The 27672-nt window shown below is 45.9% G+C and overlaps 1 protein-coding gene across 3 annotated transcripts in view; it reads right to left on the bottom strand.

Annotated features, from left to right (window-relative positions):
• The window catches only part of adcy5 (adenylate cyclase 5), a 469096-nt gene that overhangs the window by 279183 nt on the left and 162241 nt on the right, over positions 1 to 27672 (bottom strand). For all 3 annotated transcript variants that reach the window (XM_059967665.1, XM_059967666.1, XM_059967667.1), the window contains one exon: positions 8659 to 8808. In XM_059967665.1, coding sequence (XP_059823648.1) covers positions 8659 to 8808 — 150 coding nt within the window. The remainder of the gene's footprint in view (positions 1 to 8658; positions 8809 to 27672) is intronic.

Below are 27672 nucleotides of genomic sequence, written 5' to 3'. Positions count from 1 at the left end.
CACTTTATCCCTTCAAATTGTTCCGATCGTTGACCGACTGTAGCCCAACGTTTTTCCAGTGACCGATGGCGTTTCACCTTTCTGATCGCTTTATTATTTCCACTTTATTTTCAATTGTGATCATTTTCCGTCAACGGAACAGAAACACTGTGGATTCAGCAGCAGCCACAGGCAGCGAGTCCTGAGCTCCGCCAGATCCTAAAGTCCACTGCACTGAGACAGGTTAAATAAGGGACTTAAGCATCTGCGTTTCTTAGTATCCGCGGGGGGGGGGGGGGGGTCTCAGAACCAATCCCCCATGGATAAGGAGGGCCGACTGTATTTCTGTTTTTTGCACAATGTTTAATCTATTTAATATATGTATACGGTAATTGTTTATTTATTTATTTGTTCATTATTATTTTATTTTGTGTTTTTTTCCCTCCTATTTTATGTATTGCATTGCACTGCTGCTGCTAAGTTAACAAATTTCACGTCGCATGTCAGTGATAATAAACCTGGTTCTGATTCTGAACTCACTGGGGCTCCAGTTTCCACAATCCTTTGACACTCATATACCCCAGTTCCTAAATTCCCTTGAAAGTGTTAGAATCAGTTTTAATGTGATTCACTGGCAGTTGTCGGGAGATTTGTTGTTTTCTGGCAGCACTAAAGTGCTATACACAAAATGAACTATAAAGTACAATAAGAAATAGAAATTACAAATTAAATTAAATAAGTAATGTAAAGAGATCCAAAAATACTGTAGTCATTTTCATGGGCTCACTATCCATTCAGAAGTTTGATGGCAGAGGGCAAGAAGCTGTTGTGTGTGCTGAAATTCACCAGTGTCCCAGTTGCTGCATTCCTTTGAAACTCATTAGTGTCCTGGTTCCCACACACACCTTAAGCTTTTTATGATCACTATCAAATTTATTACAGTGCTTAAAAAAAAATTAGATGTAAGTTGGGGTTTCAATTGGATTAACATCTAACAGACTGGATTTTCTACTAGTGTGGCACCATCTAAAGTTCCTAGTGCCAGCTAACATAGTTTTACTGTTGTTTTAAAATATTCTGTATTTCTTAAATAGATGACCTCACATTTTCCACATTATATTCTCTTGGCTAGATCCTTAACTAGCCAGAGTGCTTGAAGGCCTCCCAGTATCCTCCTCACAAACCATACTCCACCCAGATTTATGATCATAATAAAATTCACAGAACCTGTCGTGAGAATAAGCAATGTCCCCAGTTCACTGGCCAATATTTACCATCCCCCCACACACTTCAAATGGACAGGTGACTTCATCACACCTTCATAGCCATCTGCTCTAAAGAACAACCACCATGTCTAGCTTATTGTCATGAGCACAAGTACAATGCAAAAATTGCTCACAGCAACATTATAGCATGCATTCAGAAAAAAAGCAAAACAAATTATACAAGAGAGAAAAAAAGAGGCAGTGCAAAAATAAAAGACTGATGCAAGAAAAACTACAATCAGAAACAAGTTTATGGAAGTATAAGAAAACTGTGAGCAGTTTCAGACCCCTTATTTACGAAAGGATGTGCTAGCATTGGAGAGGGTCCAGAGGAGGTTTACAACAATGATCCGGCAAACGAAAGGGTTAATTTACAAGGAGCATTTGATGACACTATACCAAATACTGAAAGGCCAAGATAGAGTGGACGTGGAGAGGATATTTTCAATAGTGGGAAAGTTTAGGACCAGTGGGCACAACCTCTAGAGTTGAGAGGGATAATAACTCAGCCATGATGGAAAAGACAGTGGACTGAATGGCCTAATTCCACACCTGTGTCTTATAGTCTATAGTCTAAGAGGTGGTCTGTAGTCTTCTGTGTCTGAGATAGAATTGGGGTTGTGAAGATTATTGTTTCAAGAGCTTAAAGTCTCCTCCCAGAACTGAGCATGGACCCCAATGTCCTAAAATCTGGCCATTCTGCCATTTCTGCATTCTACAGTTTTAACAGGACCTAGCAATGTATTTAATCAACTGGGAAGACCAGCCATCTAATCCAACATCCACACACATAGACAAGAATCTGCCTTTAGTTCATGTTGGTATCACTGGAGAATGACTGAAGGTGTTTTGGAAGAGCATGATCAAATAAAATGCTTCTAGATGTTCAAAGATATCATAGAGTCAAGTAGCTGTACAGCATAAGAACAAGTCCTTTAGCTCACTGTTTCTAAACCAACCTCCATCACAATCCTCGGCTTCTTCCTGTGATGTATGTACTGGCTGTATGACCGCAATTCATATTTGTTCCAGTCAAATTTGCATAGAAAATACAACACAGTACAGGTCCTTCAGCTCTACTTTTAACGCACTCAAAGATCAAGCTAACCCTTCCCTCTTCCATAGGCCTCCATTTTTCTTCACTTCCTTTTTAAATAAGTGTTTCTTAAATGTCCCCAATGTTTCTGCCTCTGCCACCACCACTGGCAGTGAGTTCCACACACCCACCAACTCTGACTGTCATGGTCCCTTCTTGCAATCGCCCACCTGGCTATTTTCCTCAGGAATTGGGCCTCAATCACCTCGTTTAGTTCCCAATCATTCTCAGGTTCCACTAACTACAAACACTTGCTTTCCATCAGCAATGCAGTATAAAAACCCCGTGACCACAAGAAGGAGCTGCCAGTTTGTTGGTCAACTCATGTATGAGTAACCTTGTTCCATGGTTCTTAGGACTATCAGTTCTAAGTCTAGCATTGTTCCTGAATTCTCTACTAAAACCAAGATTCTGGGTAAAGACTCCCTTGGCACCAATTCCATGCTTGTTATGACCATAACGCCTCCTGACTTGGCCTCTGCGCCTGTGTTCAGCACTTGGGTTTGTTCCACTGCCACGTCCTTACAACAAAATGAACTGGCCACGATGAACCCAGCGGACAAGGATCCTGTACAACAGGCCCTGGCCAGCCAGAGTTACCTATTGGCTGCCTGCGATCAGCTACTTCGGGAGATCATGGAAAACCTTCAGACACTAACCACCAATGTGCAGAAGGTCAGTGAACAAGTGGACTGGGTCTCTGTTTCTTTTCTCTGTCCCCTTCAAGAACCCTGGATACTCAAACCGTACCGCAAGAGATGGCTTCGTCCCAGGAATCAGCAATACCATCCCCTCGAGAGCCGTCTGTACCTGAGCCTGAACCCTACGCCGGGGACCTAGGTAGGTGCCGGGCCTTCCTGTTACAATGCACTCTGGTCTTTGAGCTGCAGCCACGTACCTACACTTCAGATAAATCCAAGATTGTGTACATCATGGGGCTGTTACAAGGGGATGTCTTGGCCTGGGCAACCACGATATGGGATAACCGATCAGAAGTTTGTCTTCCTCCTCCTCCTCTGTTGCTGAAACGAGGAAGGTCTTTGAACAATCCATTCACGGTAAGGACACCGTGAAACAGTTGCTTACTCTTTGTCAGGCTTTGCGAAGTGTGGCCAGGTATTCCATTGAATTCTGGGCCTTAGACGCAGACTCTGGTTGGAATGACGAGGCCCTACGAGAGGTGCTTCATCAGGGCCTCTCGGACAATATAAAGGATGAGTTGGCCACGTGGGACGACACGGACTGTCTGGACTCTGATCTCACTAGCCTTTTGATTAGACTATTGACTTCAGAAGCATCAGAGAGAGAGCCAATTGCCCCGTTCCTCGGAAGCCCACAGTCCACTTTGCCAGTCTCAGCCAGCCCCCCACTTCCCCAGCCGCTCCCAGTGTGGCTCCAGCTACGACCGTCTCCACCCTTCCAGGGGAGGAACCGATGCAGCTGGGACGGAACCGTCTCTCCCCGGGCGAATGAGTTCGGAGGTGGAGAGCTGAAGATTGTTTCTATTGTGGCCAGCCAGGACATTTCTGGGATACCTGCCCTCAGCAGCCAAAAGGGAGGGAACCAGTGAAAAATGGAACTCCGGTGAGCCAAATGATACTCCCTTCAGCACCCCAGACTCGGATGCAGATCCCAGCAACCGTGAATTACCAACAACAGTCCCTGTCCCTATCCACTTTGGTGGATTCCGGTGCTGAGGGCAATTTGCTGGATGAAGAGATAGCCACCCAGGCTGGAATACCTCGCGAGCCGCTAACCACCCCTTTGGAGGCCTGGGCCCTGGATGGAAAACTGCTGGCTCGGGTGACCCACCGTATGCCACCCCTGACCTTGATCCTATCTGGCAACCATCAGGAGGAGGTTCACCTCATTCATTCACCTCAAGCCCTGGTAGTTCTAGGGTATCTGTGGCTGACCCAACACAATCCCCATATCAACTGGTCAACCGGGAGGATAGCTGAATGGAGCCCATCTTGCCATGCCAACTGTCTGCAGTCGGCCCCATCAACCAGAGAAGCTACCACGACCCCGCCTGTTTTGGAACCCCTCAATTCGTCCCGCGTCCCCACAGAGTACCATGACTTGGGACAGGGGGTGTTCAGTAAACAATGGGCCCTTTCCCTGCCTCCATATGCCCATATGATTGTGCCATCGACCACCACGGGGCCCCACGACCCACCAGTCACCTTTTTAAACTATCCCGACCGGAGAGAGAGGCCATGGAGAAATACATTAACGAGTCCCTCGCGGCAGGCATTATCAGGCCTTCATTCTTCCCGGTAAGCGGCTGTTTCTTTTTGTAGAAAAGAAGGATGGGACGCTTTGCCCTTGTATTGACTACCGAGGCCTAAATAATTTAACAGTTAAGAACAAGTACCCTCTGCCCCTCATTAGATCGGCTTTTGAACCACTGCATGGAGCCACCACCTTCTCAAAGCTGGACCTTCGCAACACCTACCATTTAGTCAGGATGAGAGAGGGGGAAGAATGGAAGATGGCCTTCAATACACCTCTGGGCCACTTTGAATATTTGGTTATGCCATTTGGCCTCACCAAAGCTCCCGCTATTTTCCAAACCCTGATCAATGACGTACTAAGGGGCTTTATCAATCGGTTCGTATTTGTTTACCTTGACGATATCCTGATATTTTCTACTTGCCCCCAAGATGTCCGTCAAGTCCTCCAGAGACTGTGGGAAAACCAGTTATTTGCAAAGGCAGAAAAATGTGAGTTTCACGTCCCTTCGGTCAGCTTCCTAGGCTACATCATCGAAAACGGGCAGGTAAAAGCAGACCCCGAGAAGATCCGGGCACTGGAGGAATGGCCTAGATCCAAGAGACGTAAATAACTTCAACAATTCCTGGGGTTTGCAAACTTCTACCGCAGATTCATCAGGGACTACAGTCGAGTGGCGGCCCCCCTTACCCCGCTTACCTCACCTACCACACCGTTTTGCTGGGACTCCGAAGCGGACTCGGCATTCACCGACCTGAAGAGGCATTTCACCACCACTCCCATCCTGGTCCATCTGGACCCATCCCATCAATTCATTGTCGAGGTGGACGCCTCTGATTCCGGGGTAGGAGCATTCCTATCCCAACGGGCAAGTTTGGATGAAAAGCTTCACCCCTGCACCTTCTATTCTCGCCGACTGTCCCCCGCCGAGCAGAGTTACGACGTGGGGAATCAGAAACTGCTGGCGGTCAGATTAGCACTGGAAGAATGAAGGCACTGGTTGGAGGAGGCAGAACACCCATTTTTGGTGAATATACCTGGGGTATATTCAGACCGCCAAATGATTGAACTCCCACCAGGCCCTTTGGGCATTGTTTTTTTTGACAGTTCAAGTTTACCCTCAAGTATCATCCAGAATCCAAGAAGGGGAAGCCAGACGCGCTATCCCACCAGCATGACTCCAAGGCTGACACCTCCAGTCCCGAGACGATCCTCCCACCATCCTGCGTGGTGGCCATCCTCACTTGGGAGATTGAGGCTAAAGTAAAGGAAGCCCAGCGGGACAACCCCAACCCCAGCAACAGACCCAGCAATCGCCTGTACGTGCCCATCTCCATCAGGTCTCAGGTTCTCCAATTGGGGCTCACATCCCGGTTCGCCTGCCAACCCGGGAGTGATCTGACCCTGGCTCTCCTGAGGAAGTAATTTTGGTGACCATCCATGGAGGGGGACACTCGTTCTTGTGTTTCGGCTTGATCCATCTGTGCCCGTGGAAAGGTCTCTCATCGACCACCTGCAGGTCTACTTCGTCCTCTACCGGTCCCTGGTCACATATCGCCCTAGACTTCGTCACCAGTCTACCCCCTTCCCGTGGAAACACCACTGTCCTCACCGTGGTAGACCGATTCTCCAAGGCAGTGCACTTTGTGGCCCTCCCTAAACTCCCTTCCTCTTGAGAAACTGCAGACCTTCTCGTCTTCTGCCTCCACGGAATCCCTACAGACATCGTCTCCTATTGGGGTCCCCAGTTCGTCTCACAGGAATGGAAGGTCTTCAGTCAAGCCTTGGGTGCATCGGTCAGCCAGTCATCCAGCTTCCACCCCTAGACGTACGGGCAGACGGAACGGGTCAACCAAGATCTGGAGGCGACGCTACGTTGTGTAACGGCAAACAACCTGTCAACCTGAAGCGACCACCTCCCATGGGTTGAATACGCCCACAACTCCCTGGTGAGCTCTGCCATTGGGAGGTCTCTGTTCGCGTGCTCCCTTGGGTACCAACCCCCGCTGTTCCCCACGCAGGAAGAGGAGATTGCGGTACCGTTGGTTTGGGACCATATTGATTGATGCTTTAAGATTTGGGAGGAAACACGCACAGCCCTATTCAGATTAACAAATTGAAATTAAAAGACAGCCAACCGACACCGGACTCCAGCACTGGAGTACCAACCTGGGCAGATGGTGTGGCTTTCCTCCAAGGACATCCCACTCAAAAATGAACATAGGAAACTCACCCCTTGCTTCCTGGGACCATTCAAGGTCGAAAGGGTTATCAATCCCATAATGGTCCGCCTAAAGCTGCCAAGGTCCATGCACATCCACCCAACTTTTCATGTGTCTCAGTTAAAGCCAGTTTCCATCAGCCCCTTGTGCTGAGACTCCCCCACCTGCCCGTATCTTCAACAACCATCTGGCAAACACCGTCCTACGACTACTAGATGTGTGCCGTCAGGGCAGGGGTTTCCAATACCTGGTGGACTGGGAAGGGTACAGTCCAGAAGAGCGTTCCTGGGTTCCCTGCTCCTTCATCCTAGACACTTCCCTTATCCAGGATTTTCATCAGGACCATCCAGACAGGCCTGGAGGATCGCTGGGAGGCTCCTGTTGAGGGAGGGGTATTGTCATGGTCCCTTCTGGCAATCACCCACCTGGCTATTTTCCTCAGGAATTGGGCCTCAATCACCTCGTTTAGTTCCCAATCATTCTCAGGTTCCACTAACTACAAACACTTGCTTTCCATCAGCAACTGCAGTATAAAAACCCCGTGACCACAACAAGGAGCTGCCAGTTCTTTGGTCAACTCGTGAATGAGTAACCTCGTTCCACGGTTCTAAATCTAGCATCATTCCTGAATTCTCCACTAAAACCAAGACTCCGGGTAAAGACTCCCTTGGCACCAATTCCATGCTTGCTACAACCATAAGGCCTCCTGATTCAGCACTTGAGTTTGTTCCACTGCCACATGCTTGCAACACTGACATACCCACTATACTCCCTCATATTAGCCAGTTCTGCCCTGGAAAATGTCTCTGGCTATCCACTTGATCTATGCCTCTTAACATCTGTAACACCTCTATCAAGTCGTCTCTCATCCTCCTTCACTCCAAAGAGAGAAGCCCTGGCTCACTCACCCTATTTTCATAAGACATGCTCTCTAATCCAGGCTGCACCCCAGTAAATCTCCTCTCAGCTTCCAAATCCTTCCTATAATAAGGTGACCAGAACTGAACACCATGTTCCAAATTTGAACTAACCAAGGTTTTATAGAACTGAAACTTGTAGCTCCTGAACTCAATTTCCCAAATAATGAAGGCTAATACACCCTGTGCCTTCTTGGCCACCCTATCAACATGCAGTGCAATGTTTATGGATTTATGTATGTTGAGACAACAGATGCTGGAATCTGGAGCAACTTGCTTGATGACTTTGGAGGGATCTATGGATGTAGAGCACAAGAATCCTGCCATAAACCTTGTACTCTGCCTTTCAAATGTTCAACCTTCCAAGCTGTATTATTTCTTACTTCTCTAGGTTCTTCCACTCGGTGGAAGACAAGTTAGATGGTGCTCATGTGTGGTTGTAATGAGGAACTGCTACATCCTTGTTCTTGCAGAAATATGTCTCAATATAACATTCCATGCATCATCAACCTAAAGGCCCTGTCAAGCAGGACCTTGGGCGATTTAATTTCTTTGTGACTATGTTTGCCTACTATGTATGAAGGCTGATTCATACTTGTGCATCGCATCTATGCCGTAGGTTCCACGAACCCCACCCCTTAAATCAGGGCTACAGCGTAGGCTGCAGCATAGCCCGTACGCACAAGTATAAATCAGCCTTGACTCTGGGTACTGTCTGGGTACACTGTTTCATTTGGCTGTATCCATGTGTGGTTGAATGACAATTAAGCTTGAATAAACTCCATCTGTCACTACTCAGCTCAGCCCTGCATCCTACCAATTCAAACTTGCAGGAACCTTCTACACTTTCCACAAAACCACCAAACTTCCTGTGATCTGCAAACCTACTAACCCACCTTCCATTACTGTGTCAAAGTCAAATTAAAAAAACACAGATTTCTTGCCTGTTGCTGATTTTCCTTCTGTGAGTGCAGCCGTGCTTGGATGCATTCTCGAGTCTCCTGAAATGCCTGTCGCTGCGACACCTCAGCGGGGTAATGGGTGCAGACGCCAACAATGTTGGTACAAGAGAAGATCAGCACATTGGAGACCAACTGGAAGAGGAAGAACAATCACAGGTTACAAATGGGCTGTCTTCATAACTTGTTAGACACACACTTTATCTGTGACAGCAACTCAATACGTGAAAGCATGCAGACATGGTCAAGTTCAGTTGGTTTTCAGACCAAACATCAGAATGGGGAAGAAATGTGATCTAAGTGACTTTGACCCAGGAAAGACTGTTGGCCAGTTGGGAGGGTTTGAGTATCTCAGACACAGCTGATCTCCTGGGATTTTCACACACAATAGTCTTCACAGTTTACAGCAAATGGTGAGGAAAAACAAAAATAAACTCCGGTGATCAGCAGTTCTGCAGGCAAGAAACACCTTGTTAATGACAGAGGTCAGAGGAGAACGGCCAAGCAACAGTAACTCAGAAAACCTTACTGGTGTGCAGAAGAACAGCTCTCAATACACAACCCGTCAAACTTTGAAATTAATGGGTTACAGTAGCAGAAGACCATGAACACAAACTCACTGGCCACATTATTAGGTACAGGAGGCTCCTACTCAAGTAGCCACTGAGTGTATATTTATACGGCCTTTCCATTGTGATGTTTAGGTCACAACTGTTGCTAGTCCTTCTGCTCCAGTTTTTCCATTCAGTCTCCCACCTTAGCATTCTACAGCCCTGTTAATGAATTATGACACACTCTCTCATATGGGACATCATCATTTGGCCCAACAGAATCATCCAACAATCACACATTTATACAAGAACAGAGTACTATTAATGCTGCCTGGGTTAGAGATTATTTCTTATAAGGATAGGTTGAAAATCGAGGGCTTTTCTCTCTGGAGTGTGAGAGGTAACTTATTAGAGGTGTACAAGATGATAAGAGGAATAGATAGAGAGAATAGCCAGATACTTTATCCCAGGGCTAATATGAGGGTCATAATTTTAAGGTATACATAAACAGTGGTACTCACAGTGTCTCAAGAGGTTCCAGAGGAACATTATTAAATAAAATGACCAATGCACATGAGGAAATGTTGTTGGAGTGGTTAAGGTGGCGCAGGGTATGTTGGCCTTCATTAGTTGGGGAACGGAGTTCCAGAGCCGTGAGATAATGCTGCAGCTCTATAAAACTTTGGTTAGGCTACACAGGAAATTCTGTGTTCCGTTCTGGTCACCTCACTGTGGGAAGGATGGGGAAGCTTTAGAGAGGGTGCAGAGGAAGTTTATCAAGATGTTGCCTGGATTAGAGAGCAGGTCTTGTGAGGATAGGCTGAGCGAGCTAGGGCTTTCCCTCTGGAGGATGAAAGGTGACTTATAGAGGTGTACAAGATGATAAGAGGCATAGATCAAGTGGAGATCCAGAGACTTTTTTCCCCAGGGCAAAAATGGCTAATACAAGGGGGCACAATTTTAAGGTGATTGGAAGAAAGTATAGCGGGATGTCAGATCAACTTATTACACAGAGTGGTGGGTGTGTGGAACACCTTGCTAGGGTGGTGGCAGAGGCAGATACATTAGGGAGAGTTAACAGACTCTTAGACGTTATAAAAATGCAGGGTAGGGTAGGTGGGAAATGTTAGACTGATCTTAGGGTCAGCACAGCATCATGAGCTGAAAAGCCTGTACTGTGCTGTAATGTCCTATGTACACAATTTTTTTAAACACTTCACAAGCTAAATGTGCATTTGGTGCCAGATGTTGATTGACAGCCATTACATTCATTAAGATAAACAAAAGAGTATATAATCTTGCAATTGCCAAACCGCCAGCTTATGTAACCACGATATGTTTAATTTGTATCTACTCAGTGGACGTCAACAGTGAGGCAAGCAACATAGTTCTGAAGCTCTTGGCAAAACAACACAGTAATTTTTGGATTTTTTGATTAACAGTGGATCTTGCCTGAAGTCACCAGTCACCATTAACCAATGCATTACCACTGTCCAACACATCAGCTTCACTGTTGCTATCTCAAAGACAGAATGAATGATGTACACCACTGTGCCTCATTCAACAGTCCAACAACCAGGGTCTGGGTACTGGTTAAACTCAACCTTCACTACGCTTACTTTAACACCATGCAGAAACCGTCATTAATACTCCACGTATAAAACAAAAGTAAGAATTAACTTTATTTGCCCCATGTTCGTGGAAACACAGTGAAGTACAAACGCAGTCCAAGGATTGTGCTGGGGGCAGCATGCAAATATCACCACATTTCTGCTGTCAACATAACAAAAGCATAACTTACTAACCCTAATCATATGTCTTTAGAACGTGGGAGGAAACCAGTGCACCCAAAGGAAACCCACAAATTAACAGGGATAACTAACAGGCAGAGACAGGAAACCAACAGTCGGTCACCGGGATAACGTACAGGCAGCGAAAGGAAACCCACAAATTAACAGGGATAACTAACAGGCAGAGACAGGAAACCAACAGTCGGTCACCGGGATAACGTACAGGCAGCGAAAGGAAACCCACAAATTAACAGGGATAACGTACAGGCAGAGACAGGAAACCAACAGTCGGTCACCGGGATAACGTACAGGCAGCGAAAGGAAACCCACAAATTAACAGGGATAACGTAGACTCAGAGACAGGAAATCCACGCAGTCGGTCACATGGATAACGTACAGGTAGAGACAGGAAACCCCACAGTCAGTCACAGCGATAACGTACAGGCAGTGACAGGAAACCCACAGTCAGTCACAGAGATAATGTACAGGCAGAGACAGGAAACCCACACAGTCGGTCACACGGATAACGTATGGGTAGTGACAGGAAACCCACACAGTCACAGGGATAACGTACAGGCAGAGACAGAAAACCCACACAGTTGGTCACAGGGATAACATACAGGCAGCGGCAGGAAACCCACACAGTCAGTCACAAGGGTAGCATTGCATTAGCTGTAACTGCCAGGCTACCTTGCCAATCTGCAATCAACAGCCAATCACAACTGATCTGCTTAGACCTGGTAATAACTTTGACTCCTGTTAATATAAAAACAGAGATATACTCATAATTTTAAAAGTTCCAGGCATTAATTGATGCACTGTTAAAGTCTCAGCGTTGTTCACAATTGGTGCACAGTTTTGTTTGCTGGTTTACTGATGCTCTACAAGCTAACTGGATGCTCACAGCTTCCCCATCTTTTACAAGAATACAATCCATCTCGGAACTCACAGCTCCATTTACACGGAACTGAACCCTGGCATGACCTCCAGAGCCAAAATCAAAAACGTTTCAGCTGCTCTCTGCTGAACTGTTTAGTTGTAAAGATATAGCACGATAAAAGTCTTTTCCAACCCAATTATACCTACTAATCTGTATCTCTGCAATGCGGGGCAAAACCGGCGCATCCAGTGATCACGGGGAGAACATACAAACTCCTTTCAGGCAGTGGGGATTGAACCCGGGTCACTGGCACTGTAATAGCATTACACTAACCACTACTATACTGTGCGCCCCCAAATACTTTTGAGAAAGATGCTCTGATGGAGAATCAAGTTCAAGTACAGTAACATTAACAACTGAACAGAGGATGTTTTGTTTTCTCAATGCTTGCTTCCCAATCAACACAAAATGAAGACAATACTCAGTTTCCCCAGATAAAGTTCAAAACTGGTCAGACCATCCCTTCCCGTTGCTGCCATTAGAGCAGCGTGTGTGAACAATCAAGAGAGACAAGTGGCCTAGTCGACCCAACAAAATGTGACAATTTGGTCAATAATCATTTCCCTTTACACCATAGTGCACGGTAAGGGAGTCCACCAGCAGACAAGAATACAAAATACTTGAGGCTGAATCCTCTTTATTGATTAGTTCTTCATCACACCATGATAATGACAGGTTTTAGGGACAAGACAACCAACATGGTGGCAAACTGTGATTTTAATGATCAGATCATTACAGTAACAAAGCAGCATTAATAAAAACTTGGTATGTGTCTGAATGGTTAGGTGAGTACTATACAAATTATGCAATGCTTTCTCCTCTTCTGTTCCTGACCAGTTTCCCCTCTCTAAGAACAACGTATATTGTCCAAAGCCCCTTCTACCAGGCTATAGAACCAAGCAAATCCTGATGTCGTTATAGGGCAAATGATTGTAACTTTGATGAAGGAGGTAGGGTTTAAGGTTACGGATAGAAGGCAGAAGATTAGGGTTGAAAGGATCCATCAGCCATGATGGAACCGACTCAATGGGCTGAATGGTCTAATTCTGCTCCTGTGTCTTATTTACTATTTTTATTATTTATCTAGAGATACTACGTGTAACAGGCCCTTCCAGCCCAAGAGGCCGCAGCACCCAGCAACCAACCTATTTAACAGTAGCCCAATCACAGGACAATTTACAATCACTTACTTACTATTACCTTACTAACCAGTAGGCTTTGGGCCATGGGAAGAAACCAGAGCATCCAGAGGAAATTCACATGGTCGCAATGAGAATATACAAACTCCTTACAGACGGTGCTGTAACTGAACTCTGAACTTTGACTCCCAAGCTGTAATAGTGTCACGCTACTGGGGCACCCCAATGAATTTATGAACACTTTAAAAGGAGGAAGGATCTCTAGAGCTCTAGAGCTTGGAGACAAGGAGGCTTGGGAACTCTACACAATTTACAACACAATACATTGTTAGCTGAAACCTCCAACACAGAAATGAGCTTGCTTCAACTTACACATGCTCCCTAATGCTTTGCAGTGGAAACAATGATAGGAAAATCATTGTAACATTATACCATAGCTCTGGTCTAGAATTCGAGTACAGAGTCACGTTTTTCTGCAGTTTGGTTATATTCCCTTGAGACCCTGCTTCCCCTATGGTTTGAAGTACACTCTTTACCTCCCTATGATCCAATCCAAGAGAGAATACTCGGGCTATAAAACCAACCCTTGCTCAGCATTCCAGCCACTTAAATATCAAGAATTGACAATACTAAATTGATTCCATAACCTGTAGACTCAGTTTCAAGGATTCTACAACTCATGTCCTCCATATTACTTATTATTATTAGTTTTATTTGTATTTGCAATTTGTCTTCTCGTACACCTTGGTTGTTTGTCCATCTTTGCTGTGTGTAGATTTTCACTGATTCTATTGTTTCTTTGTTCTACTGTGAACACCTATAAAAAAATTAATCTCAGGGTAGGACAAGCTGACATATGCATACTTGGATAACAATTTCACTCCAAACTTTGTACTGATGGAATTAGCAACACAGAAATCTTACACATTAAAACTGTCAAATATGCAAGAAATGAGTGAAGAGGTTTTTAAAAAGAGCTTGCATTAATAAAGGTGCTTAAAGTTCTTATAACACTAATCAAGGATACATGCTTTCTGCAGTTTTGTTCCTTTGGTTGTAGATTCCACTCATCAGTTGCGTTCACATTTCCACAGAAGGTCATCCGAGGCAGTGCTCTGTGATGAAGGAAAGTTATGAGGCCTCTCTATTTGGGTCTAAACAGTTTCCTATAATGAAGGCACAAAAGCAATTATAGAGCAGTGGACCCGTTAAAGTAATTACCCAATCCAACACATCCAGTGATTTTAACAGTGCCGAACAGCCACAATTAGACAACCTTCACCATCGTTTAGAAATGGGCTCAGTTGTGATCAGCAAGGTCCTGAGGACAGCCGGTCACTCAGTCCAGTACTACGATTCAAGGTTGCTTAAAAGCATTTCCAGAACACAAGTGTAAAAGAGAACAAAATAATTGTTACCTAGATCCGATGCAGCACAATAAAAAACACAGTAAGATAAATAACACAGCAATTAAAACACAATAAATATAAATATGATAGGTTATATACATAGATTGATTGTATGTACTTGAAGTGATACCAGGTACAAGAGTCTTTACACAGGGTGATAAAGTAGTGGGGGTGGGGGGTGTGGAGGGGTGGGTCAGTGGGTGTTGAACAGCCTTACTGCTTGGGCAAAATAACTGTTTTTGAGTCAGGTGGTCCTGGTATGGATGCTACATAGCCTCCTCCTTGATGGGAGTGGGACTAACAGACCATAAGCAGGGTGAAGGAATGCTACATTATCAGAGATAATATCTCTTTGCTACTACACAGTTATACAGGATGGAAACCTGCCTTTCAATCTAATTTGTCAATGGCACCAAGTTATCTATCCGATCTAGTCACATTTGCCTTTGTTTGGCCCATATTATAGAACACAGAACAGTAAAGGCCCTTTGGCTCATGATGTTATGCTGACTTTCCAAACATACCCCAAGTTCAATCTAACCCTTCCCTCCAACTTAACCCTCCATTCTTCTTTCATCCATGTGTCTATCTAAGAGTTTTTTCGATGTCCCTAATGCATCTGCTGCTAACACTATCCCCGGCAGTGTAATCCAAGTCTTATCCTCTAAAAGTTGAGGGAAGAGAGCTGGAAATCTGGAGCAACACACAAAATGCTGGAGAAATCAGCAAATTAGGAAACATCTATGAAGGGAAATGAATTGTCAATATTTCCATCTGAGACCCTTCATTGGGTCCTGCTGAGTTCCTCCAGCATTTCTTTAAAACCTGTCTATCCATGTACCTATTCAAGTGTCCTTTTTAATTAAAAAAATTTCCATCCCTAAAAAGGTCCATTAAGCAGGTTAAGGATGGTGTTTGATACAGCAGCTTATAAATATTGACAAGAAATACAGAAAGCCTAAAGGCAGGCAAGATCTAGGAATGAGCATACAAGTGACTCTGAAAATTCCCATTGTGTGTTATGATCAAGTGGCCAGCCAGACAGTACAGGGCACAACTTAGGAAGAGCATCGAACTTCCTGAGATTTTTGGTGGACACCTATCTCCTACTAACTAACACAACTAAAATCAATTGTTCCTGATAGAGGGTTTAGGCCAGAAAGGCTGACTGTTTAATCCCTTCCAAGATGCTGACTTTCTCCAGCATTTTGTGTGTGTGCTCAAGATCTCCAGCATCTGAAGACCATAAAAGGGTTTGAAAATAAGGATGAAAATTTTAAAACTGCCTCATCTGTTGACAAGCTCAAAGTGATCATGGAGAATAGATGTTCACTGGGGCAACAGATTTGTAGTTGACCTCCTCAGGTGAGTAAATCATCCAAGACACCATTTGAATACTCAAATTCATTGGTAACAAAGGCATAGCATTGGGCAGAATCATTTATTCAAATGCAAATTATTTATTCAGGAGGAGATACAGGAGCCTGAAGATGCATGCTCAACATTTCTGAAACAGTTTCTTTCCTCTGCCATCAGATTCTGAATGGACAATGAACCAGTTGAGTGCAAATGGTTTAAAAAGGGCAAGGAATCTGCAGAAGTTTTTGATTCGGAACAAGAAGGCAGCGGGAGAGTACCTAAAGATTTCCAGCAGGAAGACATTTTGAGTTCTCAGGGGAACAGAGAGGCCAGACTGTGCAGGCGTGTGACGTCAGCCAGTTAGTGCGAACAGTTTAAAAAGAAGGCAGCCATATCCAGCGGGCAGCGGAGTGAAAGGGTTTTGGCTCAACGGGCTTAGGCGGTAACAGGACGAGGCAAGGCTGTTGTTGATAGCAAAAGGAAGTAGTATGTGTGTGAGGCTGGTTTTTCTGTGGTCGGTGTCAGATGTGGGAGGTCCTGGAGTCGCCCGGCGTCCCGGGAAGCCACATCTGCACCCAGTGCATTAAGGGACCATGATAGGGAACTGGAGATGCAGTTCGATGACCTTCGTCTGGTCAGGGAGAGTGAGGAAGTGATAGAGAGGAGTTACAGGCAGGTGGTCACTCCGGGGCCACAGGGGACAGAGAAATGGGTCAGAGTCAGGAGAGGGAAGGGGAAGAGTCAGGTACTAGAGAGTACTCCTGTGGCTGTACCTCTTAACAATAAGTACTCCTGTTTTGAGTACTGTTGGGGGGGGGGGGGGGAGAGACAACGACAGTGGCCATGCCTCTGGAACAGAGTCTGGCCCTGTGGCTCAGAAGGGTAGGGAAAGGAAGAGGAAGGCAGTAGTGATAGGGGACTCTATAGTCAGGGGGTTAGACAGGCGATTCTGTGGATGCAGGAAAGAAACTTGGATTGTAATTTGCCTCCCAGGTGCCAGGGTCCGGGATGTTTCTGATCACGGCCAAGATACCCTGCGGTGGGAGGGAGAACAGCCAGAGGTCGTGGTACATATTGGTACCAATGACATTGGCAAGAAAAGGGAAGAGGTCCTGAAAGAAGACTGCAGGGAGTTAGGGAGGAAGTTGAAAAGCAGGACCTCAAAGGTAGTAATCTTGGGATTACCGCCTGTGCCATGCGACAGTGAGAACAGGAATAGAATGAGGTGGAGAAAAAATGCGTGGCTGAGGGAATGGAGCAGAGGGCAGGGATTTTGATTTCTGGATCATTGGGACCTCTTTTGGGGTGGCTGTGACCTGTACAAAAAGGACGGGTTGCACTTGAATCCCAGGGGGACCAATATCCTGGCGGGCAGGTTTGATAGAGCTGTTGGGGAGGGTTTAAACTAGTATGGCAGGGGGGTGGGGATCAGAATGTGAGTGCAGGGATTAAGGTGAAAGGACAAGGGCATGATGCTAAGAGTTCTGAGTTGATGAGGAAGGACAGGCAGGGGATGAAACATAATTGTAGCCAGTTAAAGGGGTTGAAATGTGTCTATTTCAATGCTAGGAGTATTAGGAACAAGGAGGATGAACTTAGAGCATGGATTAGTACGTGGAACTACGATGTTGTGGCCGTTACTGAAACTTGGTTGGAGGAAGGGCAGGATTAGATGATGCAGGTCTTGGGGTTCAGGTGTTTTAAAAGGAATAGGATGGGAGGTAGAAAAGGGGGGAGAGTGGCATTACTGGGCAGGGATAGTATCACGGCTATAGAAAGGGAGGACGCTGCAGAGGGAGTGTCCACAGAGACAGTCTGGGTAGAAGTCAGAAATAGGAAAGGATCAATCACTCTGCTGGGTGTAGTCTATTGGCCCCCAAATAGCCCTCGAGACACCGACGAGCAGATAAACAGGCAGATTTTAGAATGGAGCAGGAAATACAGGGTAGTAGTTATGGGTGATTTCAACTTCCCTCATATTGACAGAGTGCAAGGGGGATAGATGGGGCTGAATTTGTCAAGGTGGGTTCAAGAAGGATTCCTGACACAGTATGTGGACCAGCCGAAGAGAGGAGAGGCTATACTAGATCTAGTTCTGGGTAACGAACCTGGTTGTGTGACAGATCTCTTGGTGGGGGAGCATTTTGGTGAGAGTGACCACAACTCCCACAAGTGACCACAACTTCAGCATAGCAATGGAAAGGGATAAAATCAGACAAAATGGTAAAGTGCTTAACTGAGGAAGGGCTAACTTTGAAGGGATGAGGCAGGAACTAGCGAGAGTAAATTGGAAACAGATGTTCAAAGGGGAAAGCACACAAGTACTGTGGCAGAAGATTAGGGACCACTTAAGCTGAGTTCAGGATAGGTTTGTTCCACTGAGGCAAGGAAAAAATGGTAGGAAAAGGGAACCGTGACTGACGAAACACGTGAGGCAACTCGTCAAGAGGAAAAAGGAATCTTATGTCAGATATAAGGAGCAAGAAGTAGGAGGGGCTCATGAGAAATATAGGGTAGCCAGGAAGTAGCTAAAGAAAGGACTTAGGAGAGCTCAAAGGGGGCATGAGAAGGCCTTGGCATGTAGGACTAAGGAGAACCCCAAAGCATTCTATGCATATGTGAACAAGAGGATGACGAGAATGAAGGTGGGACCGCTAAAGGATAAAGAGGGCAACATGTGCCTGGAAGCAGAGGAGTTTGGGGAGGTCCTAAATGAATACTTTGCTTCAGTATTCACAAATGAAAAGGATCTTGATCAGGATGAGGTCGAAGAAGAGTGGGCCTGTGTGCTGGACAATGTGGACATTACGGAAGAAGAAATGCTGGATCTTCTTAAAAACATCAAGATTGATAAATCCTCAGGGCCGGATATGATACACCCCAGGTTGTTGTGGGAATTGAAAGAAGAGATCGCTGGAGTATTAACTATGATCTTTGAATCCTCTTTGGCTACAGGGGAAGTGCCGGAGGACTGGAGAATGGCAAATGTAGTTCCCTTGTTTAAAAAGGATAACAGTGAGAAACCTGGGAACTATAGACCGGTGAGTCTTACGTCGGTGGTCTGCAAACTACTGGAAAGGATTCTTAAGGATAGGATCTACGAGCATTTGGAGAAGTACAGTCTACTCATGGATAGTCAACATGGCTTTGTGAAGGGAAGATCGTGCCTCACGAGCCTGATTGAGTTTTTTATAACCATATAACCATATAACAATCACAGCACGGAAACAGGCCATCTTGGCCCTCCTAGTCCGTGCCGAACCCTTAATCTCACCTAGTCCCACCTACCCGCACTCAGCCCATAACCCTCCACTCCTTTCCTGTCCATATACCTATCCAATTGTACCTTAAATGACACAACTGAACTGGCCTCTACTACTTCTACAGGAAGCTCATTCCACACAGCTATCACTCGCTGAGTAAAGAAATACCCCCTCGTGTTTCCCTTAAACTTCTGCCCCCTAACTCTCAAATCATGTCCTCTAGTTTGAATCTCCCCTACTCTCAATGGAAACAGCCTGTTCTCGTCAACTCTATCTATCCCTCTCAAAATTTTAAATACCTCGATCAAATCCCCCCTCAACCTTCTACGCTCCAATGAATAGAGACCTAACTTGTTCAACCTTTCTCTGTAACTTAATTGCTGAAACCCAGGTAACATCCTAGTAAATCGTCTCTGCACTCTCTCTAATTTATTGATATCTTTCCTATAATTCGGTGACCAGAACCGCACACAATATTCCAAATTTGGCCTTACCAATGCCTTGTACAATTTTAACATTACATCCCAACTTCTGTACTCAATGCTTTGATTTATAAAGGCCACCGTTCCAAAAGCCCTCTTCACCACCCTATCTACATGAGACTCCACCTTCAGGGAACTATGCACAGTTATTCCTAGATCTCTCTGTTCCTCTGCATTCCTCAATGCCCTACCATTTACTCTGTATGCAGCAGTGGAGGCGGAAATGATAGGGTCTTTTAAAAGACTCCTGGATGGATACATGGAGCTTAGAGTAGAGGGTAAAGCCTAGGTAGTTCTAAGGTAGAGACATGTTTGGCACAGCTTTGTGGGCTGTATGTTTTCTATGTTTCTCACTGCCCTAGTAATGCAGCCAACGTAATCAAAGAGTCCAACTACCCTGGGTATTCTCTCCGCCCCATCCCACTGGGTAGGAGATACAAAAGCCCAAAAGCACATTCTACTGCGCTTAAGGACAGCTCTGCCTCACTGTTTTCAGACTCTTGAATGGTTCCACAGTATGATAAGATGAACTCTTAATCTCACAAGCTACCTTATTATGATTTTGCACTTTACAGTTTACCTGCTCTGCTCATTCTCTGCAGCCTTTACACTTTATTCTGCATTGCTACCGTTTTACCTCAATGCAGTGTATGAACAAGACAAAGTTTTCAGTGTATCTTGGTACATCAGACAAGGATACAACACCAAAACATGAAGGCAGATGGGCTGAGTTAGATTAGCACCGTGGATGGCATAGTGAGGGTGGCCCAAGGGCCAGTTCCAGTTCGGTACTGTTCAGTGTTCCACACTCACATGGGTGACACAGTCACGGGGAGCACCTGCTAACAGAATCTAAGGTTAGGGATGAACCCAGGTTCATACTGTTCAGTGTTCAATGTTCACAGAGAAGAAACTGACATGGTCACCAGGAGAATGTAAAGACAGACAAAATCTGAGGTCAGGATCAAACCCAGGTCACCAGCTCTACCACTGCACCATTGGGCTGGTCAAACTCCTTTATCTACTGGGCATCTGGAATGTGAAACTGCAGCTGAGATTTATTTTATTTATCTTTCAGAGAGATACAGCGTGGTAACAGGCTTTTCTGGCTCAATGAGCCCGTGCTGCCCAATTACACCCATCTGACCTACTAACTCATACGTCTTTGGAATGTGGGAGGAAATCAGAGCACCTGGAGGAAACCCACACAGTCATGGGGAGAAAATGAATCTCAAAGTATACATGGTGATATATCTGTGTAACCCCCTGGGTCGCCTCAGGCTCGCTCAGCTCGTTCTCGTCTAGGGGGAGCAGCCTTCGGCCCCGCCAAACTGGGTAATCAGCTGGTGTGGATGCTGTGTGATGTCCCCGCCTCGCCCAAAAGCAGACAGTACACCATAAGCGATTAAATGAGTACAATTTATAAAGGTTACTATAACTAAGTGATTAATAAAGATACAGTATACATGAAGAGAAAAAAATAAAGAAAAGGCGCCAAACTTATCAAAGTCCAAACCACTTCGTGCACAACCGTTGGAGCTCAATTACTGAAGTCTTCTGGCCACCATTTGATCCCCTCCGAACTCCTCGACTCGCAGCTCAGGACCCTCCGAAGTGGTCAACCAAGCACATCTAGCTTCATCCCCCCTCCTCGGAGTACCTCCTGGCCTTGGACCCCCGCTTGGGGTCCGATCCTCGCCCAGCTTACAGCATTGCGTCCTCTCTCTCGACCCCCTCGCGCCGATCTGCCCAAAAGCCCGTCAACAAAAGCTCACAGACTCAGAAGAAAGAACATTAATCTCCATTTGGTTTACAAAGGAATACAATTCTCCCAGCACCCTCTCGCAACAAAGAAGCATTCCTGCTAGTTAACAAAACAAAAGAAGCCCTTTTGATTACATAAACAGTAACTAAGAAAAATGAAGAAACACCCTTTACACTCTCCCCCCACCAAATAAAAGTCATGTCCTCATGACTATTAAATAACTCGCCACCTTTCCTGCCAACACACCGTAACCCACGCACAAACAGTGACATCTCCTCCCCACACAGTAAACCTCACGCCCTGTTCCTCAGGCGCTACTTAGGCCAACTATCTGGGAGTTCCCTAACCCTTCTGAGACCTCCGTACCCCCTCACCTAAACCCTTCAGGCTCGGACACAACTGGGGATACCTTGAGCCCACTACCAACTCCTCTCTCAACCTCTCACTCATGCCCCACACTGCACACAGCTAACCCTCCCCGCTACACCTGACTCAATGGGAGAAGGGCCAAAGGCCTCTTCCTCAGTCGAGGGAAAGTCAGCAAAAGGCAGCATGTACCACACATCCAGCACATCATCCACCGAATCTGTATTCTTCCTCATTTCTGCGATTGGTAGCTGCTGTTTGATCTTCTCCAAATGGAAACATGTGGCCTGCACGGCTCCTGCAGTCTCTTCAGCCTCCTGTTCAGTATTCACTGCACTTCTCTCCAGCTTTTTCTTCCTCATGACTTCTTCCAGATCACTTTCTCCAGTCTCTCCATCTTCATTTCAAACTTGATTCCATAGAGACAGTCACTCATGAGCTGCGAACTTCGACAGCCCTGGCACGTGTCCAGAAAACACTTTAACTCGGTAGTTCTCAGCTGCTCCTGCAGCGACCTCACTTCATATTCTCCTGAGGCAAATCCAAATACCAAGAGATCATCCACATACACCAAAACTCCAAACGCCTCCACATCCACTATGGTCTTCCACCTGCCCCGCAGGAAGGTTGCAAGGGCTCCAGATATGCCCTGTGGCATGTTTTCGGACCCGAAGACTCCTAGGGAATTTATAACGGTCGTCTTCTCCTTGTCGGCCCCACTCATCAGGATCTGGCAACATCCACTCCTCAGATCCAGCACCTTAAACCACATCGCACCACTCAGACAGGCCATCGTCTCTTCGGCCCTTAGGGCCATATTCTGGTCACTGACAGTGCGCCTCTTCAACGCACTATAATCCACACACACGCTACCTACGTCTTCCACGGCTGTAGGGGCCAGTCGCCGCAACCTCTCTCTCCCCAAGGTGTCTTCAGCGGTCAAATCCCCTCCCTCGTGGTATTTTGCAGCGTCCACTAAGAGGGCCTCACCCTCAGATACTTCCCCCAGGCCGTACCACAACTGGCTCTTGTTTGAATTCGGTATTGGCCCAAGAGTGCTACACACGTCCGCACAAGCAGCTCGAAACTCTGGGTGCATCAACAATGCCTCCAAACAGCGCTCACCCGCCTCCTCCGGGCAGGCCCCCAAGCACACCAGCAGGATATTGGTTCTCTCTAGAACAGAAACGCTGCCCGTCTCAACAGGGTCCGGACACATCAGCATTAACGATTCATGAATCTCAGTCTCCTCCACATTTGCCTCTAAGAACTCCATTTTCACTGACCAACAACCATCGTCTGGATAATCACCGGCACTGGTACCCCGAATCTCCAGTGTCCTCAATGTCGTCAAGGGTAAGTGCTTCCAATAACGGTTATAAAACAAACTGTACAGCAACTTAACTGGCGCCCCGGTGCCGAGGATGGCTTTAACTTGACTTCCATCCATCCGTAACAACACCTGTGCGCTTGGCCCCTCTAAGCCTTCAGGAATAGGGTCTACTCCTTTCGGGAGTTCGTTGGTACATTGCTGGGACCGTGCTCCCCCAGAGACCCCAAGCCGTTCCCCCACTGGGCCTCCTCTAAGTTTCCCGACACCTCTCAAATCAACGGAACAACTGATCCCCTCGACAGATCCCCTTGGCACCACAAGCAATTTATCTGCCCCCCTAGGCAAAAAGGGATACCCTAAAACTTCCCACCAATCTCCTGCCACGGATATGATAAGCCCCCCAGCTGCGGCATTTGACTTCCAGTCAAACCACATGCACTTTCCCACACTTTCCCAGAACTGGCAGCTGTCACTTCGAGGTAATTGCGCCCGACAGTTCTAACAAAGTCACCAGCCCGCCTACTCAAACTTCCAAACCCGTCCCTGTCGCTTTTCCTCAGCCAAGCACTGCCACTCACCCAACAACTGAGGGGTCTGCTCCGCCCATGCCTCCACCCCTTTAGGGCTGGACATTATTCCAACAACCGGGCGGAGCCCACCACTGCTGAAACATCCCAAACTGTCACTCCTCACTCTCCAAACAATACAGACAACCCATGGTCCCACCACCATTTCGTCAGCACTAGTCGGAACTCGAACAACAACCTCCAGGCTACCAACAGCAGCCACCCCACCCAACACACACGAAGTGATAACCAGCAATCGCACACCCACAAAGGCACACCAGCTCTTCGCCGCAGACACAATTTAAAGAGGGTGATCACACAGCCTCCAGAGAAATCAACCCCGGACGAGCACCCCACAATGTAACCCCCTGGGTCGCCTCAGGCTCGCTCAGCTCGTTCTTGTCTAGGGGGAGCAGCCTTCGGCCCCGCCAAACTGGGTAATCAGCTGGTGTGGATGCTGTGTGATGTCCCCGCCTCGCCCAAAAGCAGACAGTACACCATAAGCGATTAAATGAGTACAATTTATAAAGGTTACTATAACTAAGTGATTAATAACGATACAGTATACATGAAGAGAAAAAAATAAAGAAAAGGCGCCAAACTTATCAAAGTCCAAACCACTTCGTGCACAACCGTTGGAGCTCAATTACTGAAGTCTTCTGGCCACCATTTGATCCCCTCCGAACTCCTCAACTCGCAGCTCAGGACCCTCCGAGTGGTCAACCAAGCACATCTAGCTTCATCCCCCCTCCTCTGAGTACCTCCTGGCCTCGGACCTCCGCTTGGGGTCCGATCCTCGCCCAGCTTACAGCATTGCGTCCTCTCTCTCAACCCCTCACGCCGATCTGCCCAAAAGCCCGTCAACAGACTCAGAAGAAGAATGAACATTAATCCCCATTTGGTTTACAAAGGAATACAATTCTCCCAACACTCTCTCGCAACAAAGAAGCATTCCTGCTAGTTAACAAAACAAAAGAAGCCCTTTTGATTACATACACAGTAACAAAGAAAAAAGAAGAAATCAGAGCACCTGGAGGAAACCCACACGGTCATGGGGAGAAAATGAATCTCAAAGTATATATGGTGATATATCTGAACTTTGAGAATAAATTTGCATTGAACTATGAAAATTGACAAACTCCTTACAGACAGTAGCAGGAATTGAACCTGGGTCGCTGATGCTGTAACAGTGTTACTCTAACCACTATGCTACACTGCTGCCCAGAATACTATTCCTGAGAATACTGGAAAAGCAGAGGAATGAAAAAGCAAGAGACAGATGAGTGAGATCAAGTGAGCAGGGATGGGAGAGAATGAGACAGTGTCATCAACACTGGTAGTGATTGCATTGCCTCTCTAACCTAAAGGACAATCACAGTTTGAAAGCTGAAATTGCTTTTGTACTTTTCACTCACAACTAACTGCAACACAGCTACACAGCTAATAGCAATTAGGGACGCTCACAAAGCTTCCCACTTTCAATGCTGCACTATAGGAGTCCACTTAGGATGGGCTTCAAATAGGAGGACATCTCTTTAGAACAGGGATGAGGAGGAATTTCTTTAGCCAGACGGTTGTGAATCGAATTCATTGCCACATATGGCCATGGAGGATAAATCATGGGTTTACTTTGAAAGGTTCTTGATTAGCAAGGGTGTCAAAGGTTATGGGGAGAAGGCAGGGGAATGGAGTTCAGAGGGATAATAAATCAGCCATCATGGAAATAGTGGAACAGACTCAAAAGGTTGACTGGCTTAATTCTGCTCCTATCTTTTTGGTTAATCTGTCACTAAATCCAAACTAACTGTAAATACTCATTCTGATCAACTGTTACCCTGCCCTACCCCAAAGACCAGATTCTACCCTTCACACAAGAGGCAATTTACAGTGGCCAACTGATCTATCAATCCTCACATCTTTAGGATGTGGGAGGAAGTTGGAGCAGTTAGAGGAAACCCACGCAGTTACAGGGAGAATGTGCAAACTCCACACAGTGGCAAGTAGTCAGAATTCAACATAATTCACTGCAACTATGTAGCACTGTGCATAAAGTTTGTCCTTTCATAAACATCTTCTGCAGGCTGAGGCTGTAGTAAGGATGGCAAATGCAAAATTAGCATTAATTTTAATGATACCAGAATACAAAAGTGAGGATGTTCTGCTAAGGCACTTGTCAGACCAGATTTGGAATATTATAAACAATTATGAGACCTGTATCCAAGAAAAGAATTGCCGGCCCCAGAAAGGATCCAGAGCAGGTTCACAAGAATGATCCCAGTAATGAAAGGCTCTTTCATTACTTTCTCTAAATATTTATTTCCCTCTCTGGTAAAAAAAAGTTTCCCTCCCTCCTTCTTCTATTCCCCACTCTGACCCCCTCACCTACCACCTCCTTTCTTCTATGGTCCACTCTCTTTTCTTTTGACGAGTACCAGCATAGGCCTATTTCTGAGCTGGAAATACACCTAGTGGCCACTTTATTGGGTATACCTGTACACCAGCTCGTTAATACAAATATCTAATCAGCCAATCATGTGGCAACAATGTGCAGACATGGTCAAGAGGTCCAGTTGTTCAGACCAAACTTCAGAATGGGGAAGAAATGTGCCTTTGACCGTGGAAGGATTATTGGTGCCAGACAGGGTGGTTTGAGTAGCTCAGAAACTGCTGGTCTCCTGGGATTTTCACACACAGTCTTTAGAGTTTACAGAGAATAGTGTGAAAAACAAAATCAAACATCTTAGTGAGTAGTAGTTCTGTGGGTGAAAACGTCTTGATCGAGTTGACAGTAACTCAAAGAACCACACGTTACAATAGCGATGTGCAGAAGAGAAACTCAGAATGCACAACACATTGAACCCTGAAGTGGATCGGCTACAGCAGCAGAAAACCCACACCAAGTTCCACTCCTGTACCTAATAAAATGGCCAGTGCGGGGCCAGTTCAATGAAATCTTGCAACAAAGAACTCTGTGCTACACGTGGGATGATGGCCCTCATATAACATTACTCAGAGCACTTAAGCCAGTCTCTGTATCGAAGTGACTTAATTGGAAATGCATGCTGCTGGCAGTTTAGAGCACAGCACTGGTCAGTGGGCCATGGAGAAAATTGAGATTAGATTTTCGATCTGCTTTATTTGTCACATGTACATTGAAATACGCAGTGTAATCGTTGTTTGCATCATTCAACACAGTCTAAGGATTGTGCTGGGACAACACACAAGTGTCAGCGTGCTTCTGGCGCCAAAATAGCACACCTACAAATTACTAACCCTAATCTGTAACGCCTCATAATGTGGGAGGACACCCACACGGTCACAGGGAGACTGTACAAACGGGTGCAGCAGTTATTAAACCCAAGTCGTTGTAATAGCATTATGCTAACCTTTGCACTATAATACCACCATTAAATTAGAGCAACTAAAACAGCCTCCTGCCATGAAATCATTGGAACTACTGTGTTAATTATAAAAGATTTTAGTCCTAGTTACAAAGTCTGGTTTAAAGCATACCCCAAAGGGAGAACTGATTGATGTCCATGACTAATGAAACTGAATCAACACCACAAATTAAAACCAGAAAACATTCCCTTTGTCCTAGTGGCTACCCATTTCAATTCAACTTCCCATTCCTATTCCAAAAAATCTGTCCATGGCCTTCTCTGCTGCCTCACTGAAAACAGACTCAGGTTGGAGGAGCAACACCATAGATTCTCTCTGGGCAGCTTCCAATATGAACTTTCTCTAACTTCCACTAACCTCTCCCTTTTTTCAATTCCCATTCTAGCTGCCATCTTGCTTCTTTTCTTCTCCTCACCTACTCATCCCCTCCTTCTGGTTTCTTTTCTCCTACGGTTCACTAACCTCCTATTAGATTCCTTCTTCTTCAACTATCCTCTCCCCCAAGCACCCACCCTGTCTCACCTATTGCCTGCTAGCTTGTACTTCTCCCTCTCCCTCCAACCCTCTTATCCTACTTTTCCAATCCTGAGGAAGGGTCTCAGCCAGAAACATCGACTGTTCGTTCCTCTCCACA

The sequence above is a fragment of the Hypanus sabinus genome, chromosome 4 (genome assembly GCF_030144855.1).
Source record: "Hypanus sabinus isolate sHypSab1 chromosome 4, sHypSab1.hap1, whole genome shotgun sequence".
In the NCBI taxonomy this organism is placed as follows: domain Eukaryota; kingdom Metazoa; phylum Chordata; class Chondrichthyes; order Myliobatiformes; family Dasyatidae; genus Hypanus; species Hypanus sabinus.
This window is presented reverse-complemented; position numbering and strand designations above follow the sequence as displayed.